This window comes from Tympanuchus pallidicinctus, unplaced genomic scaffold (assembly GCF_026119805.1).
Source record: "Tympanuchus pallidicinctus isolate F22 unplaced genomic scaffold, pur_lepc_1.0 scaffold16, whole genome shotgun sequence".
Taxonomy (NCBI): domain Eukaryota; kingdom Metazoa; phylum Chordata; class Aves; order Galliformes; family Phasianidae; genus Tympanuchus; species Tympanuchus pallidicinctus.
The window spans coordinates 7,413,299-7,435,075 of NW_026294679.1; the positions used below are offsets into that span (position 1 = coordinate 7,413,299).

Here is a 21,777-nt window from a genome sequence, read left to right on the forward strand (position 1 = left end):
AGTGAAGCTCTCCTCTGCCAAATATTTTAGTACAAGAACTGAAAGGATAGATTGCACCTGCAAGGATCACCTTTAAAATAAAGTCAAATGAAGTCTGCAGCACACATTCCTGGCACGTGGAATTCCTCTCTGACAGTTTCCTGTATTAGTGGTGTGAGCTGCTATCATATGGAATCAAAGGCAGATTTCTCCCGCCAAACCACAACCCAAATTGTGGCTTAACACCACCACAGTGTGCGGATGGTAACCAGACTGATCAAAAATAACTAAGGCAGAACGAGACCCAGCGATCGAGGGGTAAAAAGCAACCCAAGCACTAAGGAACTACAGTTACTTTAAATTGTACCAACTCCTGCATGTGTTGGCTGGAATGATGAGCACCGCATTACTTGCAGTTCCTACACCTTTGCTTCTGTCTAAAATAAAATCAACTATGAAAGGATAATTTACTGGATAAGTACTAACATCAAACTGTAGCTGTTGGAGGATGGTGAATCAGTGACAGCTGTACCATGGTCCCAAACTATCAGGAGAATTACACTTCCAGCTGAGAAGTGAAAGACAAGCTTAGAGCGTGGGTTGGGCGCTGCGGTGCTGCCTGTCTGATTGAACAGATCCCATTTAATCACATCAAGGCACGTATTTCTCCATTATTCTCGACGGTTGATATTTAGAAACAAAAAGGCAACCCTATTTTAGAAATTGGGCAATCAGAATCGCATTAGTAGACCAAATTGACATCTGGAATTAATTATAAAAGGAAGAAAAAGAGGTTGTGCTCTTTTGATCTTTCAGAATGTAAACACAAGGTCTGGTAAATCTGGTTGCCCACACATTTCCCATCTTACAAACATCAAGGCTTATTGTGATTTGTTGGCTGATATTAAACCAGCTCCTTATTTAATGATCCAAGCTGAGATCATGGCTCCAGAGAAGCAGACATCATCTACACAGCATGAAACGCATGCTAAAGCTCACACCATTTTGTTGCACATTTTACCCCACGTTGGCACTACTTTTTCCTAAACTGTAGCAAGGAGTCAGGACACTGGAGCAGCAGAATTCCAAACCATGAATATAAAGCCTTGCTTACTGAGACCAGTGCTGTCTGCGTGCTGGAAAGGGCAAAACTTCAGTTACCATTGGCTTAGGTGAGCATCTTGCACAGTGCAGACAAATGCTTGCCTGTGTAAGCAAGGACAAGTGGCTTGAGTGACTGAATTTTCATCTCATATTATTCACACTTTTGCTCCTTGGGAATCCGTGTGAGGTAAGTATCATCTGAACAAAGAAACAGGTAACAGGTTTAGCCATCAGAATAAAACATGTTTTCCTTCTCCCTGGTTTATGCTTCACGCCTGTGAAGCTGATACCAAACTACCACAATTATTATGTTTCATGGTTGGATAGCAAGCAATAGGACAAGAGGGAATGGTTTTAAACTGAAAGAGATTTAGATTAGAAGGAGGGAATTTTTACTCAGAGGCAGTGAGGCCCTGGCAGCACTGCCCAGAGCATATATGGGTGCCCCATCCCTGAAGGTGCCCGTGGGCAGGGCCAGCACTGCGTGAAGACTTGGTGTCACTTCTATCCAAGTTCCCACCGATGTCACTGTGCTCAGGTGTCACTCAGACCTTCCCCCCACACACACTGTGCAGCTCCCAGTCCCCTGGGGCAGCTCTGCTCTCCTCTGTGCTGACCTGTCACCCACCAGAGCTGAGCGGCTTGCTGACTGCAGGATGCCCAAGGGGAAGGGGAGCTGTTGCAGGGGTTAGAAAGGATGGAGTTAACAAGGCAGGAGAGCACGAGTCTCAGGAGGCAGGATAAACAATAGAAAGGTTTCCTTCCTTTATAAAGAGCTTAATGGAAAATTGCCTGGAAAGATGCACGGTGCCAATGGATTTGCTGCTAATAGTAAAACCAGGAGCCTTCAAAAACCTTAGGAAATAAAAATTCATGACCGAGAAAATAAACCCAAATTAAGAAATACAGACTTGACAGGTGCTTCCTGGGGCTGCGGAGATGAGGGAGGGAGAAGTGGGTTTCTCAAGTGAGGGATAATGATGATGCGGAGCGCAGGTAATTTGTTTCCTCTCTCGGAGGTGCCCAGCATGGGGCCTGGCCTGGCTCATCACGCTGTGCCTCCCGCTGCTCCTAAGGGGTGCAGCTCCTGCAAAGAGTGAGCCTCATTTTGGGAGGCTGAAAATTGCTTCTTTCAGATTGCAGCAACATTCCTCGTCTACAGGAGACTTTCAAGTGGATCAGTCCACCTCACTGCTTTCTAGAGGAACAAACACAAGTCATTTAGGAGCTGTTAATTAGCTGGGAGCCTGAGGATGTAAAAAAAGTGTGCTTACTGCATCGCTCCACTGGCACAGGCTGGTTTCCTGCTGCAGCACTCAATGCTTTGTCCAGTCTGGTTTTAAAATGTGCCGGGTAACCGGCTCCTTGCACTGCTGTTCCAGCAGCATTCATGGTCAGGAAGTGCTCATTGATCACCGGTATCACTTTTCCTCGATGACATTACTTCATTAATTACACACCGATAAGTCAGGATTGGTATTTCTTCCAGCTGTAACACTTAAGGCTTTCAAATCTTTTTATTGGCAAGTAATGCTCCTCCAAGCCTAAGCAGCAATTTCTCTGCGCAGAACACAGTTACTTCTGTTGTCCTTCTCCTAAATCCCTTGCTGTGATTTAACATCTTCTCTTATTTTCCCCAGAACTTCCTCTGGTCTTGTTACATGCCATTACTCGGCACAAAGACACATTTTCATTTGCAATGTCTCTATCTCAAATAGAGACGTTGGAAAGTATGGAAATCTCTCTCCAATCTGGGAAATTGAATACTGTGCACTGGGAAACACAACGTGAATGTCTCATTTTTGCTGTCCCTAACACAACAGATTTCTAAAGCAGCTTATTATTGCCATCTATGGCTCTTTGCAGAGGACTTCACAGCACCAGCAGTGCCTACTGTAACACCTTGCAGGAATTTAACAAAACATCGTTCAGAATACATGCAAGAGCAAAATTCAGTGGGCCTTCTGCTGAGTGCCACACCAGACTCTTGGAGGCACCTTTTTACCTTTACCAATCTGACTCCAAAGGCAAAACTAGCAACAAATCTGAACTTGTAAAATCCAACTTTTCACACTTCCTTGCTTTTCTGGTGTTTCCAAGAAGCTTGCAGCACCTGAAAGCTTTAATCCACCATATGCTTCACTTGATTCTTAAATTGCTCTTCAATTCCCTTGCTCCTCCTTGATCAGCTGAGGTTCTGTCTCAAGGATGCATCAGGGACATGTGGGTTTAGGCCAACAGGGCTCACACAGCTTGTGACAGATTCACTTCTCCCAGCATTAATCCACTTTAATCCACTGGATCACACTCAGGCTTTGACAGCACCAGTTCTGTTAATACTTAAAGGTTAACAAATTCAGTAGATCCTGTGCAACTTACAGATACACAGAGAGCTTTGACTGAGATTCTGTAAAATGAGTTAAACTGATGTAAAGGATACCACACAACGGGATATTTTTTCCGTAAGATGTGGAGCATTAGAAAAACTTGCATTAGAATGCAAGTGCCATAAACATGCTTCAATAATGAAGTGATTTCATGGATATCAGAGAAAAATACAGGAAGATATAAACTGTGCAGTTTTCTCATACAAATTCCTCCCTGCTTGCAGAACAAACGTGTCCCCAGATCTCTAAATACCTCATGCAGGCACAGCAAATAAATGATTTGGGGTGGGAGATGACAATCTCTGAGACCCAAGAGGACGGGGGAAAGATGCTGAGAGCTGTAAAAAAGCTGTCAAGTGTACCATCTTGCTGTTGCTCTCCTTGTTAAAGATGCGAGAGCACTTGCAGCTGTTAAATATTGAGAAGGAGAAACAGCTTAACATCCAAGTGTAGCCCTCAAAGGGAATCTTACAGAGCAGTAAGATTTTAAAAAAGATGATGAGAACTTGAGGGACACCAAAAATCATACTAAGAAGATGCAACTTTAAAATACATAAAAACACGTAACAAAGCCTTCCTCAAAGGCCCCAAAGGAGGAAAAGATGCTCGCTCACATCTGTGACGTTTGTACCCAATTCAATGAACCGATGTTGTGACTGAGGCATTCTGCACTCAAATGCAGTGGAAAACAAAGGTCTTGAGCAGCTCCAGTCTTGAAAGATATCAGGGCTCTTGGGAAGAGCAGACATTCATCAGTGCTCAGGATGACTGCATGCTGGCCATTTCCCCCAGCTTCCAATCTTCATGGGGAAGAGCATGCTACTTCATTCAGCCCCGCACAGCACAGGGTTTATTCCAGCAGATGCTGCAGTGATGGACAAACTCAAAATAAAATAAAATAAAATTAAAATTAAAAAAAAAAAATTCAAGATCAAAGACATGGATGTAAAACAAAGATACAAAGATTCAACATTTTCTCAAGGTCATCTAAGGAAAGCCCATTGTGGGTTCTGTAATAACAGAAGCAGCTGCTTCACTGAAATTAATGTATTGACTTCTATTGAGAATATCCCCTTTAATCCTGCATGTGTTTTTTTTAGCACAAAAAGGTGGGTTTCCTCCCAGCTTCTCTTGTAAAACTTAACATTGTATGTCTGGTAATGTGGCTGCTTCAGCATTCCTCACTGGAAATCCCACACCTGTGAAACCGTGGCAACACTGTCAGTAAGTGACCTACACCAAGTTTAATAGAAAAATTTTACTGAATATCCTCTGTTTAATGTAAACAAGGCAGGAGGCAAAACAAAGAGCATATATTTGATATGGTTACACGATTTTACAGGGCACAGAAACTGCTGAGGATCACGGTTTGAAAACCCATGTATGATGCACAATATCAGGTCACCCTCAGACCGAGCACATCACGAAACATTGAGACAGCCAGGTACAAAAACAATGTCACCTGTGAACTCACACAGCAGGTTATGGGAGACATTACCATGCATTCACAAAGCCATTCCATGATTACAGTGCCCTGTAAAACCATGTGCAACAATCTTTACACTAATCGTAGTGTAAGCAAGCTCGGGATTCTGGTTCTCATATTATATATAATCTATGTATATATATACATAGGTGATGTACAACCAGACTCAAGCTGTGTATCAAATCACAGCTTTTATATTGCACAGACAAATACATAGTAAGAACGTTACACAGACAGGATCTGAATACCAGGAATATTACAGTCATATGGGAAAACAACTAAGGACAAACTTGTTCTACTGGAGCTTAGCACATGGCGTATTACAAAACTTTCTCTATCAGAGTCTAAATCAAATACATACTATAAATGGAAAAAAAAGTAAAAATGTGCATATTTACACACGTGCATCAGGGTTAAAAAGTAGTTGCATTTGCTTTTTGAAATCAAAAGTTATTCTAGTATTTCCTCTCAAGCATTTCAATCTACTGATAATGGCCATAGTTTCAAAGGTGATAAGCACTTGCATTTCCCACTGACATCTAGAGAGTCTGCTTACGTTGTCAACTCCAGGCCACGCATTTTCTCAGGTGCCCACCTCTGGGTAATAAATAACCACATACAAACACGGAGAGAAACGAAAAGGGCACCTCCATGACATGCATAGATGGGAAAGGTGAAAAGATGGACCTCAACTAACTAAAAAAAGTGCATGAAAAGTGTCACAAAACAAACTTAGATGAGATCCTCCTCTTAAGGAAGATTAAATCACTTTTACAGAAATAAACGCCACTGTCTCCATGTCTGGTAATTAAGGGTTTGTAGGCAACTCACAAACCAATAAGGATTGTTTCACTTATTAGGATGGATCCATTTCTTACAAATTTATCAACTGAGTCTCACTGGTTCACAAGAACATCGCTGTTGTTGCTGAGGATTCAGGTATCAGTGAAAACAACATTGATGCCAATGGTTTCATTTAAGATCAGGCAACTCCTGAATGGCTTTACAAATTACCACGTTGCTTGGAAAGCCCTGGCAAGTTTCATTCATAGCTGTATCACCACATCCAGTTTGCACTGAAATAAGGACATCAGAAATATTCTGGAACATACACACAAAAAAATAAATAACAGAAATTTGGAGGAAAAAGTAATTTAGCACAAGCAAAAACCAACGAAGACTGAAACTGAGTGAAGCATCAGCATTTGTGCCCAACAGCTTGACTTTATCCATGCAAGGAACTGTAATTTAGGAAAATTATTGAAATTAAGCTTCACCTAACTCAGGTAGTTTAACTCCTTGTCTGAACTGGGATCTTAATTATAACAAATGTTTGTATTAAAAATCACTGCATAGGCATATGTTCTATAGTATAAGTCAAGTACATTATATTAACACAGTTTCTAGTATAACTAAAATTATCTGCTACTTTCAAGGCATGTTTCTAAACAACAAAAAATGAGAAAAGTGTCTTTTTATCCTATGATGCTAATGTGACCTGAAAACACTTCATGGCTAAATTCAGGAGAGAAATAATGGGGTAAGGAAGCCAGGTTGGTTCTTTTGTTTTCTTTCCAGGATTTATCTGGCAAAAAAAAACAGAATCCTTCCAGTTACAGGGACCACTGAACACAGCTTTTATTTGCCAAAATATTTTCCCAGTTCCCCAGTCAGGCTTTCTCCCCAGCTGAACCTGTATGGAAGCTTTTACAGCAGAACCATCTTCACTGCTGTGACAAGAATAAATTTAGCCCATTAACTGTAACACTTCTAATTAACCTATCTTAAATGGCCTCTCAGCATTGACATTCTATATATATATGTATTTAAAAAAAAAAAAATTAAAGGGATGGATTCAGAGCAGAATCTGATTCTTGGCAGAGTCATATGAATACAGATGAATTAGTCTGTATTTGCATATAAGAAATCAAATCATAAATGGACATTAACTGTGCAAATAGGATACTAGGAAAGACAAAGAAATACAATGTAAACACAAGGAGCTGAACTCTTACCTTGCCTGCCTATGCTGTTACAGGAGGAGAAAGAGGTGCTGCACACCTGCATGGATAACAGGACAGCTCTCTCACCCGTATCAGTGTGTGTGCCTGACAGGGTAAGGCTCAGCCTCTCAGATCTCTGCTGGTGCCTAGGTAGCAGTGAGTCCCAAATTCTGCCTGAGGAGCCAGCTGCCACTGCACTGGAGAAATAGCAGCAAAGCTCCCTGAAGTCTGAGCAATGCAAATGGGCTGAGAGCAGTCATACTGAAAAAAATTCACTGAGATACAGTTCTGTACCCCAGCACTACGCAAAACAGGCACAAATTTTGGTCCTACAAAAGGTGTCAACACTTTAACTGAATTGGTATTTGTCAATCTTTTGCTGGGCATTACTGCTAGGGTTAGATAAGCAACAAAAACACTTCCAAAATTACAGAACATATATATTGCCAATTTTCAAGGCACAAAAGATTGTTAAACCAATTCAAGTTAAGCAGCAATTAAAAAGAAATTAAAAATACTGTTTCAGCAACAACAACTAATGACCTATAGTTAACTTTCCTGTAAAGGTGACAAGAGCCAAGCAAATGGAGTTCACATGCAAAAAACTAAAGTAAATCTCGTTACACAGATAACCTGAAGAGCAATCACTTGGAAAGACAAAGACAAATATGATATAAACGTGTAATTCAGATATTTGTTATGGATGTGATTCTGAATCTGGGTTAGTTCACTGGTATGGGTTTCATACTAATGTATCCCCTGTAGTAATCCACAGGAGAATCAATCTGAGAGTTGTCTTTAAGATTCATCATAAAAAAAGGAAAACCCTCATGAATATATCTCACTGTATAGGAATTAGTGGATTCTTTGAACTTATCTTCATTTTTAATTTCAACTATCATTTTGATTACATTACAGCTGCAGGTGTGATTTCCTTTCACATATCCACTTGAGAAGAAAAAGAATCAGGACATAAGAATGTTTTAAAATTAATTTGCTGTTTAGAAGTAATATGGTCACAAAAAACGAATTGGTGCACGTGAGCCCCAGAACATGTATAGACCAAACTCCCTGAACACTGCCATCATAACAGAAAAATAACCAAGGTCTGATGTCTGTGGTTCTTCATGCAGCTTTTGCAGCTCTTCACACAGTGGCTAGAAATGCTGTGTGTTGGTTTCTCCCAAAATGCCTTTAATCATATCCTAGGTCCGTTTCAATCCATGTCCCTTGTAATGCGGTGAATGCCAACAACTGGTGAAAGTAATCTATCTTCCAATTCTGCCAAAAGCCAACAGGCACTTTGCCAGGAGACACCACCTCTTCTCATCTGGGTGTTGTCAGTAGTCTTTTGGACTGAAATAGACTAGGTGATCTTACAGCCTGGCCACTCATCAAGGCTGCTTACGGCGTAGACGAGGCATGATACTTCACAAATGCAATTGCTGCCAGCTCTTTGCAGAATTCTTCCAGCACAATCACACCCTCTAGTAATGTCATGTGGTCAATGCTGAGAGAGAGGGGGGGAAAAGGAGCAGAGAGTCAGGACTGGCATACACAAAACCCAGCAGTGGGTCCTGGAGAACACACAATGCGTTTACTCACACAGGCCCTTCAGGCTCCAAGCCCAGCAGGCGTTTTCTGACCAGCAGAAGTTTGGGAGTGAAATCTGGGATGCGCTGGATTCTAACCATGAGGTCTCCAACCACCTGCAAGGTACAACACCATCAACACACAAAGTAACACCTCTCTGTGACTGACAGCAAGCATAAACGACAATCTTCAGTGCCTGGCACATTGGAGCCACTTCAGAATCATCACAGAGTCGCAAAGTAATACTCAGAATAGCTGATCTGTGTCAGAAAGGGTGAGTGGTCATAAGCACTGATGACAGTAACAGTGCCAAGGATGTGGGTGCAGAATGTAGAGATAAAACAGGACAAACTCTGAAGCCTTACTTGCTACTGCCATAAATTATATTACTCACTTATTTTAATTATGTCAGTGATTAATTTGTCTTGGTAAAGTAATTGATGCAAGCAATTGACCAGTAAATTCATGAGTTTAGGGAAAGAACAAGGGGAGAATGAAGACTATATTTTAAATGGGGAGGGCTGTTGGGAAAAGGGGAGCTAAGCCCACTGTTAGTATTGGCAGGCATCATTAATAGGCTCTTGACCAGCTTAATAACAGCTGGTGCAGGGGGTAGCTGAGGAATCTCTGACTGAGACAACTGCAGTGTGACAGGCACACAGCCAGCTCTTGTAGGATGAAGGTCTGGCAGGAAGAGACAAAATCAGAGGGAAAGGAAGGGGATTTCCAATAAATCTAGCACTTCATGGTTGAGTGGAATCCAGAAAAGGGTCACAGACTGGACTGCCAAGAACAGCCTTCAGCAGAAAAAACAGATGAGCAGAGACATTCACCCCCGCACAGGTGCTCACGACTGTCTTCTGTTTGTGCATGAATCAAAGCCATCTCTTTCCTATCCAAGCGTAAACCTCTATTTTGTTCTTACAGCACTACCTGATACTGCCTGCAAGTGACAACAATGTCACCTGATCCAATTTAAAGCAGCATCTTTGCCAAAAGGGATATTTTACATTACACTGAAACCAAGCAAACAAATCTGAAGACACATAGGAAACAACTGTTTCCTATTAGTGCTTCCTTCATCCTCTTTTCAACCTGGTTTCTTGAGAAAACAAAATTTTAGTAATTATACAGAATGAATGCATAGATTTATCCTTTACCCTAAACAACTTCTGGCAAATCAGAATGAATGCTGAGAAATAAATTTTTCAATATTTTTGGCTGAAAATATGGAATTCTGATTTCCAAAGCAAGAGCATAAGTATTTATTTTCAGTAAGAAGCCATTTGCCAACCTAAACTATCCAGTTCTAAATATTCATTACAAAGTTACTAAATATATCACTGCTGTTTAGCCGTATGTAAACATTATCTGTGTGTTTACTCACCCTGACAATGACGGAGAAAAGAGACCTGCAGCCAGAGGCTAGGTTTATGTAGGGATCCAAAAGGTATTCATGTATATGAGGATGGGGAAACAAGGACAGTTTGGACAACACTGAAGTAACCTGTAAATTAACATCATAGGGCTGCAAAAAATAACAAAACAAAAAAGGAAAACAGTGCTTCATTATTTTCATGCTTAGCTCTTCTCACCCAGCAAGTGTTTATTGAACTACTAGAACCTTACATACAGAGCTAGAAATATACAAAGATAAAAAGCTAGATTAGAAGAAGACAGGCCCAAACCCTGTCCCACAACAGCAGTGAAGGGAATATGATAGTCAGGCATTAGATATTAACTGCATAACATCTTCAACCACATGAAGCTTTTGCACACTTAATGTTTCTTGTAGCATAAAAAGTCCTCTTCTTATAAAATCACTCTTCATCTCAGCTGCTAAACAAAGAACTAGATTAAACATCTTGCTTCTAGACGACTGCAAACTACACAAGCTCAGGAAACTGAGAGTGATAAATCCCCATTTACAGCTAACATTCCATTTTTCCTGGAAAGAACCATGGCAGAGGCCTGTTCATCTTGTAGCAACGTGCTGCTGGAGATGAGACACTGCTGGGCTGGGAAGGCACCATGAAATTCTAAGCTTTTTTCTCCATCTCCTCTCTACACTAATAATCAAATGGAAGAGGAAACACTGTCAGATGCTGGAAGATGCCGATTAGTCAGAAGGGCTTTCTACTAAAAAAAGCAGGAGCTATGTTGGAGGTGTTTCACCAGCTTAGGAAGAAACTTGTTTCTACAAAAGAAAGTACTTCCACCACAGCTTCCTCATGTTCCAAGAACTCTATTTTTGCCTTGGGTTTTTTCATCACAGTGAAAATAAGCTTACAATTTAATGCAGCCAAAGATTTCCAAACTAGTCAAATTTTCTCTCATTGAGTGCTGGAAGAGACAACGATGGCAAGAGTTGGACAGAAATTCCCCTGCTACAGGCCTATGCCAGTCTGAAAACCTTACAAATGCCTGGATGGTTTAACTTATTCTATTTGATTCTACCCGAAATAGATTATGGGCCCTCATTCAATCCTTTAGCTGCCAGAAATATATTGGCATTAACATGCTCAATGGTTATGATCACATCTGAAAGAGGATGTGTGTTCACAACCTCAAATTATCACCTTTACATTCTGAAGTTAGCATCCCACTGAAGAACTGGAGGTTTCTTACCCGTTCCACAATAAGATTTGGAAGACTTCAGTTTAAGACAGATATGTTTACTTGAACTCTCATTAGCCTATTCAACAGAGATTTGACACTTGATATAACTGCTTACAAACATTTCATGCCACCTCAGAAGCACAGGTGTACCCAGTCAATCTCTCTGACAGTTCCACAGAGGTGGATCCTGAAAGATCTGTGTTGTAACTGCAAATTTCAGGGAGTATCTTGGGTGTCACAAAAATGGCAACAGATAGTTGAAGGCTACTGAGTCAACCTGCCAGTCAAATAAGCTGAGATGGTGATTCACTTTGCACTGAAAGACACCTACTGGTTTTTCAGTTTAACACTCCCAAGACTACAGGGGCTGCTCTGACAGAATTTCCCCTTACTAGATTTGGACGCTTAACTAACATTTGGTATCTTAATCCTGAACTTGCTACTACCTCCTGTGGCACTGCAAAGGGAGCTGGCACAGAATCATAGAATAGACTGGGTTGAAAAGGACCACAATGCTCATCTGATTTCAACCCCCTGCTGTGTGCAGGGTCACCAACCACCAGACCAGGCTGCCCAGAGCCACATCCAGCCTGGCCTTGAATGCCTCCAGAGATGGGGCATCCACAACCTCCTTGGGCAACCTGTCTCACAGATCTTTTGAAGTGAACATATTTATTTCTCCCAGTCATTGGTAGTCATTTCCATACTCGAAATTCCAGCTACAGCTTTTTAACAAATGAAGCTTTCACACCCTGGGCCATGGATGTTCTTCGTAACAGGAATTTCTACCTTTTGAGTTATTGTGGAAGATAAAAGCTACTCTGCAGATGCAGACACAAATTTCTTCCATAAATCCATTCCACTGCCTGTAAAACTGAACTGTTAGAGAAGGTCTTTCAGTTGTGAGTCAGTCAATTCATTAGGAGGCTTTGAAGCCATGAGATTTATCTGGTGTTCACACAAAGAAAAGGAAACAAAGTAGTAACACGTGCTGCATTGTTCAGAGAGATTGCTGTTGTGATTTAAACTAATTGAGAGCATTAAGGAAAGCTGAGCTTTTATTTCTGTCCATATGTCAGCAGACTCAGTCAGACAGCCTAAACATCTTCTCTATAATTGTAGAAGCAAAAACCAGCAAGATTTGGAGTTCAGGAAATTCTTTCAAAATTCTCAGGAAACAGTTCCATAGAAATTCAATGTTTAACATTAGCAGGAGGAAACAGGCTGTGCCTCGCAGATGAGGTACTAGATTTGAACAGCCTTGAAACAAATTACTTCACTTTGGTGCCTCAGCTGTCCTCTGTCAGGAAACTTGGTTAATAATACTGACCTCCTCTGTGAAGCCTTGTGGTGTCTGCTGATAAAAACTGATAAATACACAAGAACTACCTAAAGCAGTATGATGAAGCAAAAATGACATCAAATACAATCTGTAAGCTGTACTGTATGATCCCTAACTAAAGGCTCTTTCCCATTTTTTACATTGTCTGGACATATATATGATCAAAATGTTACTGATACACTAACTTTCCACATTGCTCTATGTGATTTATGCATTTCACTATGAATAACCCCAAGGAATTTCTTTTTTTTTTTTATTTTATATTTTTTCTTTTTAAGGCAAGCTTCTGGTACAATATAGGAAGAATTTATCCCTGCTGTTTAATTCAGGCAGATCATTTTACTTCTTCTGGAGTCCAGCATTTTTGACACTGCAGATCCTAACACCTTGCTTGACTAGCTCAAAATGTGTGTCATGCTGACAGGCAGTTTATCAAAATGGGTGCTGTGCTTCCATGCCAGATGCTATTTTTATTGCAGTTCCATGTATCTGACAGATGCAATAGCTTTTCTTAGGGGATGCAATTCACTTCATTTACTTTTTATAATGTATGGATTGCTGTGCAGGCAAGGTTTTCATATCCACAAGGCTTCTTGTTCCTGAAAGCTGATGATGACCAGATCTCTTCATGACTTCAATCTATAACCATTTCAAATACTCAAAAGCACAGTACAAGTCTACTAGAATCAAAACACAACACAGCAACAGAAGTGTTTGGCTTTCTTTTCTGACTTCTGAATGATACACGTTGGTACTCTCAAACATCCTTCTCCTCTACACATTCACAGAGCTGACCTACTCTGACTTACAGAGAGACAACTGCTGGCTTCCTGCCGTCTTGCCTGTGCATTTATTTGTATGTCTAAATGACTCTTGTCCTGTCTGTAAGCTGGAAATTTGCCACTATCACAACTATCAGTCATTCTGTAGATAGCTGCATGTGCAAAACTGAACAGAATTGTGCAAACCTCCAAAAAATTGGTACTACTGCATCTACTCCATCTGGTGTTACAGGGAGGGTAATCTAGACCCTCAGGGATCGTTTTCACTAGTAAAGAAAGTTATCTTCCTCATTGAAAATAAAAACACTGACTTGACTAATTTAAGTCCAGAATTCAGCAAAGGCAAAGAAACATGAAGCGACCTCCTTTTCACCTCCCTGAGCCTTCACTTTGCTTCTGCTCAGAAAGATGAGGTCATGCAGGCTGGCTAGATGCAGAAAGAAACACAGAGCAGGAAAATTCACTTTCTTTAAACTCCTTTATACTAATCTGGATCTGACATGTCTTTTTCAGGACAAGGATCCTGTCAGATCATATTTCATTTGTTTGCCCTTGGCAGCTATTCAGTTATTATTTCAATGTAATGAAAGAGGAAAAAAAGAACAAAACACAAACTGTAAAGTGCAGATGGAAAAAGATACCTTCTAGAAATTTTCCACGGAATGGTAACAGTTTTTCCTAACTATAGGAAAACATTACAAGTCATACAGCATCTCATCTTACACAATGACTGAAATTCAAATAGGGCAGAAAGGAGATATAAAGCATTTTATTTGCTGAAAAAATGTACGTGCTTTCTGAATGCATACACTAGAAAATGAAAACTGAACCAGAGATGTTAATACTTGTGAGTTTCTAAGATACTGTCTAAGCCTCTTCCATTACCATTAGGATATTCTTGTCTTACTCATCAGTTTAAATGGCATTTCAATGACAACACTGGTCAAGAAAACATCTGGTACACAAAAAGGTGCCTAGTGACAATAGTACCATGCTTCATATAGAAGAAGGTTTTGTTCTGGTTTTCAGAAGAGAATACACATCTCTATAACATCCTGCAACCTACCTGCAACATGGATATGGGATTTTATATAATAATTTCATGTTGTAACAGACCACTGAATTATGGGAATCCACTTGACTTTATGGAGACTAAGCCATTTAGTAGTGATGAAAGCAACAAAAATGGAATTTATAACCTGCTTTTTCTTACCTGATCGAGAATCCTGCCCATTCTGTCAAAGAGGACTTTTAAGAAGTGGCCTTCAAAAAAGGACGCTTCTAAATTGCACTTTTCCAAAGACCTGGGAGATCCAGGCCACTCCCACCGTAAGCAGATGAGACAGTAATCCCGGAACTAGGAAAAAGCAGTGAGGAAAACACTCAAAACCTCTATGCACATTGTTTCATTTCTTTATAACAGTATCTAAGCCTTAAAACCATAATCTGTAGTTACACGAGAAATCTAAGTCCAAAAAGAATATTCATTCTAAAACAAACATTATCAGTTTCCATACAGGCACTTCATTTGCCTCTCGACATTCATGCTGCCAGGTTAGTTTCAGAAACAAAAAGCTAGAGCTTCCCAAAATCATCTGAGACCAAACAACGTAAGGCTGCAAATACTCATTTTGATTATTATGCACAGCTTAATAATCTGTGTTTGATTATTATGCACAGCTTATCTCAACATCCAACCCAGACTGCTCGCCAGTTCCCAGGACAGGGAAGGCACGTGGATGTGCAGGTGATACAAACTCAACGTACTGCAGGGCTTTCTCTTCCCTCTGTTTCCTACCACCCACAGCAGTCTTTCCCAGTTGCCTATCGGCTTCTGCCTCTGATTTGCTGGGAGCTGCCTGGTGTCTCACTCTCTTGGAATTATACCTTGAAAGAAGCACCAAATATGAACCAAATTAAGGAAAGAAGGAAAGGAAACAGTAGCAAAAGTGAGGCAAAACAGACTTCACTGCGTGCAGCTTACATACTGGCACAGGCCTCCAGGAATAGACGTAGGGAAGCAGAAAGGCTATTTGGATGTAGTAACAGCAATAGGCAGTGCTATTCTTAGGGGAGAAATATTTTAAGAGTAGCCATATCACTGTCAGGAAGTGACAGAAACCAATTCTTTTCTCTAATAACTCCCAGAATACTCTTTTTCCCAAGGCAAAAAAGAAGTACAAGGATGATATGTATTTTCTGGCATCTAAGAATAGAACATAGGGGAATTCTACCTCAACCTTTCTTTCCTTGTTCTCTATTTTCTATTCCCTTTCTTTTCAGTAGACACTACAGATAAAACAATACAATAAATACAGAAATCCAAGCTTCTCATCCTAAACTGCTGATATCACAATTCAGAGACCACGGAGTTTTTAAAGAACCTACAAAATACAGCCCTCAATTACTTTCCTGCACACAACTTTTTCTATTATACAAGAGTCACAGGGCTTCAGTAAGAAAGCAGAAAATAAACAGTGACCTCTGACCGAGGACACTTCAGACTACATTTGTGAAAACAAAAGCTGTATTTATTTCAAATTAGTAAATCATAAAGATTTCCCTTCCTACCAGAACTATCAACTGGAAACCTGAACGCCTCAGGCTGTGCATTCCCTATGATGTGCCTTTATTTTTGAAGTCCCAGATTGCATAATTCCTATGCAGCATTTTAATTTCCCTTTAGTCCTTTCAAACAGCTTGGCAGGCAATTCTCCAAGAGAATGCAGATAAATGCAAAAGCAAATTAAGAACCTATCTGCAGTTCAGATTTTCTCTCAGTGTATTTGTTATATGAATATTAATGCATTTAATGCCATCCGTTATTCCCACTAGAGTAATACAAGGTGGATTCACAATCAAAAGAAATCTCTAAAGCTGAGATTTCATTAGAAAATAAAAACGGAATTTTCCCATCTTCCATTACTAAAAGATGCACATAGTAGGACTATTTATAGAACCTTTTCTATACCCACATCAGCATTTCAAATTCTCAAGGAATGAGGAAGACTTACATGTCTGTGGGCATCTCTGAGGTAAGTATCATAACCCGTTCCCTCCACGTGGTATGAGGACTTAGCTTCATCGGGTACAAGACACAGAAAACTGAAGAGACAAAGGAATGTTAATGAATACCTATAATCCACAGTGCACAAGATCAATACCTTTTCATCATCTGTAATAGTGTACACAATGCTGAACTGTCTGGCCAATTAATCCAACTGCAACTTTATGTGATGCACAGAGAATACAGTATCTATTTAAGTATTCTAACTATTTATAAAAAGACACAGACTTCAGAACTTTTCTATGTAACACCAGCACATTCTGAAAATGAGCAGACAGAATGGGCATGAAAAGGAATAGTCATAACTAGGTCAGGTGTTTGCTAAAGGTCAATCTCCATATCACCAGAGCATATGGAAAATTCACTGGGGAATAAATGAAGGAGAACTACAGTTCAAATTTCTTAGCCTACTGCACAGGCAGTTCTATTTCCCACAGTTTGTTGTGGCAGTAAGTATCTACAGATGTACAGGAAAATTTGCATACCCTTATCAGGGTACATTTACCATACATCATTATTAATTCACCAATATCTGGCCCAAGTAACTTCAGGAAATTCTGAATCTTATTAAAGAGGGGATGTCATTAAAGCCTTTTTTTTTTTTTAAAAAAAAAAACAATTACAATTTCCAGACAGTGAAATACACTCAGTTTTTGGACCCTTTTTCCTAAAGCTCTGCTTTCTCTATACACTAAGAACTTCTGGAGATTCCTGGAAGATCTCTATGCAGAAATATGTAATAGCTGAATTTTCATATAGTGTTCATCTTACTTGAAAAAACAAATCTGAAAGACACTGGAAATCCTGAAACATTTCTATTCACTGATAGATTCAGGAAATTGTTTTCACCTTCCTTCCAAATCATTTCCACTGGAAACTATATGTAGCAGTACTGGAGGAAAGAAAGCAAGCAGCAACTACTTCACTGTGTGCTGCCTGTCCTTGGGCTGTTTGCTGCCTTTGGCAAACACCTTTGATTATTTCTGGATACGCAGATAGGACAGCACTGAAATACCAGTGCTGCTTTGCTAAAGTGTATTAACAGAGCAAACTGCATTTGTCCTAATATTAGTTGCTAATAGAATTACCATCACTAAGATGCTTAGAAGAGAACCTGTCCTCTTTGTGATATCCAATTTGCAGCATGTTTAGCATGCACAAAGGTATGTTACAGGTGACAGAGATGCCCCCTGGTTTTCAGGGAACAGAAGGTTATCTCTAGCACAGCAATCATTTCCTTTTATATAAGTGGTTAAGGAACTTTGGAAAAGGGGAGGTTTTTTTCCCTTTTTTCTTTTTTTGAGAACAGAAAGCACTACATTAATGAGGCTTTTATTCAGAATTCAGATATTCAGCTGGACCATTAGCTGTAAAGCTTATCTATTCTTCAAGTTTATGCTGAATTATTTGTACTTGTTGCAAAGCTCTAATCTTTTGGGAGTAGTTTTCTGATAAAGTGCCACAATTTTCTTCTGTGGAGTCATTTTACCAGCTGGCACAGAACAACACCCATTACAGAGTACATTTGGTATGCACAGTGTGTGCAGACACCCACACATTCAGAGATTTCCTTCAGCGTTTGTTTCAAACTTACCTATTTACAATTTTATGAACTTCAGTCTTCCCATCATTTTTTGGATGTTCTGGACTGACAGGTGGAGAAACACTGAGCCACTCTTGAGCCCCAGTGCTATCTGGAGACAGATCAGTAAACAGTGGATCTTCCTCCAGGTCTCTGTGAGATTATATATTAGACAGAAACAATCATTTGCAGAATGTTATGGAAGGCAAGAAATTCTCTGGACTAAAAGGCATGCTTTCTGGTTTTCATCTCTGAACAGCTACGAGATTGTCCAGAATGCTGCCATATGCACAGCTTTTTATCATGTTAATGTGCAGAAATGCCAACCTTTACACATATCCAGCAAAATTTGTTTTGTTTTACTGGTACAAAATCAGTGCATTAAATCTCAAACTCTGTGGACATATTTTCCATTTAAGAGATGCTTACACTCTGGGAAATCATCAGGCTATTTTAGATGACTCAGAAAAATCTAAATTAAGATGCCAGAATAGCTGGATGTGACTAGTCCTTATCCCTCCTCCATTGGGTAAAAAAAAATAAATCACAACAGTTAGCTGTAGTATTTAAAAAAAAATACTTAAAGCATCTCCCAATTTTTTTTTCCATCCAAAAACAGCTAAAGAACATAAATGTAAGCAGGACACCTAAATGACTGACTGACTTTAGGAGTAATCTTACTGAATATAGTATGAATTTGCATGAGCTTAAGCTAAGTAGATGCCTAAGTAAATTGCTAAATGAAAATCTTGCTGTGCCTAGTGCAGAAAAGAAGCTTTTGAGAATTTCAGCTTTTCTGATACCCTTCCAACAAATCACATCAGTTGGTGAGGTAGCAATTTGTGCATCACCTCACATACGCTCACTGTAGTTACAGCTGAAAACACAAAACACACAGTGTGCTCACTGTGCTCACTTTTCCTTCAATTACTAAAACCCCTGGTTTTAAAAAGAAGGATCCAATTCAACTGTGCAAAAACATCTTAAAGAAACTTACATTGCTCCTGCAATCTGCCCATTCTCTACCACATCTTTATCTTCTTGACACAGTGGCTTATACTCTGTGTAATTTCTTTCTTCTAAATTTCTCAGAACCAAGTTATAGAGAATGTGCTCATGAGGCTTTTGCAGAAGGTGCTCAAACATTCGTAGAGTCATTATGCTGATCTGCAATGTAAAAAGCAAAAATTTTACAAAGTGATTCATCACTGTCCTAACTGCAGTTTGTCTTCCACTGTTTGTATACAAAACATCACAATTACTTATTTATACTGTGAAAGCAATAAAAATTACAAAAAAAAAGGGGAAAAAAAAAAAAGGAAATCATCATGAAATCATCATGCTGAATGTATGTGTGTGGACTCTCCATCCCTGTTTATACATCTGACAAACAATATGTGCATGTATTTTTTTTCCTATAAAACAAAAACTTCTAAAATCTGCCAAAGTAATAAAATAAAAAACATCCGAAGAACAACTTAGCTTTCTGTGTATTATAATCAGATCCACACCAGAGGACAGTTGTCTCTGTGCAAGTGAGGAAAAAAAAATAAATAAAGAAGCAGTTCCTAAAGAATAATTTGACTGAAATGATTTTTTTTATTAAGGTCTTTTGTGTGTAAACTGCTTAAAGTTACTCCATTATTTTTTAATTGGCACCACGTTTATTCTCTGACCTCGGGTAGTTCACACAGAAAATAGTTTGTTTTTAATCATACTTTATGTGTTAATACGACAGAACTGACACAACACAGAAAATAACAATGATGCAACATATAATAAAACATAAATTAAAATGCAATTACAGAAAACAATTTTGGGCAATCTTATAGATGAGCAAGCCCAAATAGATATGCATTGGAGACAAGCTAATAATCATTATTAACTGTTGCAATGTGCTAGCTAGAAGAAATAGCTGGGCCTTCCCTTTCAGAAGGGAATTTACAGGAGTGGCAGCCAGAACTTTTCCTCACCAAAGCTGGCTGACATAAATACAAAAAAACCTCATGGCATTTCTACAAGCTCTGTGCAGGACAGAGCTGGCCAGCACACGTTATTATATCAATACCACTTCTTACCTCATCAGAAATATGATCACAGTGTTCGATTAACCTGTGTCGCAATGGATGTCTGTTGATGTTTGGCAAAGTTTCTGGCTCTCTCTGTTCTCCAAGTACAAAATAAACTAATTCCTGCAGTAGGACATCTGAAGTTACTTGACGAACAATGCGATGCAATAACGCAGTTGATGTGAGGATTCCAATTTCTGAGCTGAACAATAAATTTAGTGTCAGATACGCACTGGATTTCAGCTGATAAGAAGAAATCAGCTTGACTTAGATTTTGCTCTGTTGTGTTTTGTGGGATGCTACTCACGTTTGCATCAGCTGGGGTTCCATGACATCAACGAAAAATCGTTCCCGCACAGCTTTTGCCATAGCAACAGCAGCAATCTGAAACAAAATACAGGATGGCGCGTCTTAAACTCAAAAGCTAAGAAACAACTGGAACTCTTTATTTGCTGAATATATTTGTATCATCTGTAAACATTTCAAACCTTTTGTGCTTCTTTGATGAGTTGATCACAGTAGTCAAACCATGAAAGAAATGATATCAACGCTCTTTTCCCTGGAAAAGCAGATGCATCTTCTTTGTGGCTGTAGGAATCCAAACTAGAGCATGTATGGAAAATATTTATTTAGTCCAAGCACTTAAAGAACATTGGACTCTATTGTCATTGAACTTAATAGCATCATTAACGATGTACTAACAATGAAAAGAACATTAAAATAGTTTTGCCTGTCTCTACCAATCTGGAAGTGCTACCATTACATAGAAAGGCATTTTAAAGGATACAGTGTATGTCCAGCAAAAGAGTCTGAGTGGAAATAACCAAGGTTAAGGATTTCTTAAATCAGCAGGGACTATTGATCACCCAGTCTGCTCTCCCAGGGAACACAGCCCACTAACATCACTAACTCCTGTTGTCAGAGTCCATAAAATGAAGGCAATTGTTCTTCTCTATTCTGTAAGTGACCTCAATCAAAACCACCAAAATGACACAGCCTATACCTGAACTAGGTGGTATCCTGAGGAAAAAAAAAAAAAATGTATTGCATTTAAAAGCTGTAAGGCATAACCAATTCACTGTGTTCTTTGGTTAAGCAGTTTGATAATTACTTATCCCACTATTCAAAGTTATCTTTTTTTTTCTTCAAACTTCAAATTTCAACCAAAACATTCTTTTGCAAAAACCCACTTTTTGTCTGTGTACTAACAGACCATGAGTAATTCCTAACAATGAAGGCAGAGTGGGGACAAGCACTAAAATGTATTGAGAATATGACAAGCAGTTAAGCTAACAGCACGTATCTTTTCCTTCAAACTGTTATGCAGTAACTCTTTCCGTCTTCTTTTTCACCATAAAGAGTTTACAACAAGAGCATGCTATCAAATTTACTCCTCCTGACCTCTGCTGCACCATACAGGGCTCACCACGTACAGTGAAAAGTTTGACTATGTTTCTTAAATACTTGACATCTGAACAGGAAAATTATCTGTACCCAAGACTCCAGAAATACCACCATAAATTGCCAATGTAATTCAGTGGAAAACTTTATCCCCTGAGGGATCTTTGCAATGGACTGGCAGCCAAATCTAGTCCTATGGCAGAAATAATGAGTACACTGCACATCTAAGGTGTTCCTGCTGTACCAAAGACAGTACCTAAACTTTGCTCCTTAGACTAGCATGGGGGTGTAAACAATTTATACCTTTTACGTAATTAGTTACAGCAAATAAGCATTAGGATGGGGTGTAAAGTCACCTCAGGT

At 39.4% G+C, this 21,777-nt stretch overlaps 1 protein-coding gene across 2 annotated transcripts in view; it reads right to left on the reverse strand.

Annotated features, from left to right (window-relative positions):
- Nucleotides 1–4,713: 4,713 nt before the first annotated feature.
- Nucleotides 4,714–21,777, reverse strand: part of FHIP2A (FHF complex subunit HOOK interacting protein 2A) — a 33,196-nt gene continuing 16,132 nt past the window's right edge. For both annotated transcript variants that reach the window (XM_052677229.1, XM_052677230.1), the window contains 10 exons: nt 20,502–20,616; nt 20,321–20,397; nt 20,023–20,215; nt 18,942–19,111; nt 17,957–18,097; nt 16,310–16,400; nt 14,509–14,652; nt 9,940–10,080; nt 8,565–8,668; nt 4,714–8,469 (listed from right to left, as the gene is read on the reverse strand). In XM_052677229.1, coding sequence (XP_052533189.1) covers nt 8,364–8,469; nt 8,565–8,668; nt 9,940–10,080; nt 14,509–14,652; nt 16,310–16,400; nt 17,957–18,097; nt 18,942–19,111; nt 20,023–20,215; nt 20,321–20,397; nt 20,502–20,616 — 1,282 coding nt within the window. In that variant the 3' untranslated portion in view covers nt 4,714–8,363. The remainder of the gene's footprint in view (nt 8,470–8,564; nt 8,669–9,939; nt 10,081–14,508; nt 14,653–16,309; nt 16,401–17,956; nt 18,098–18,941; nt 19,112–20,022; nt 20,216–20,320; nt 20,398–20,501; nt 20,617–21,777) is intronic.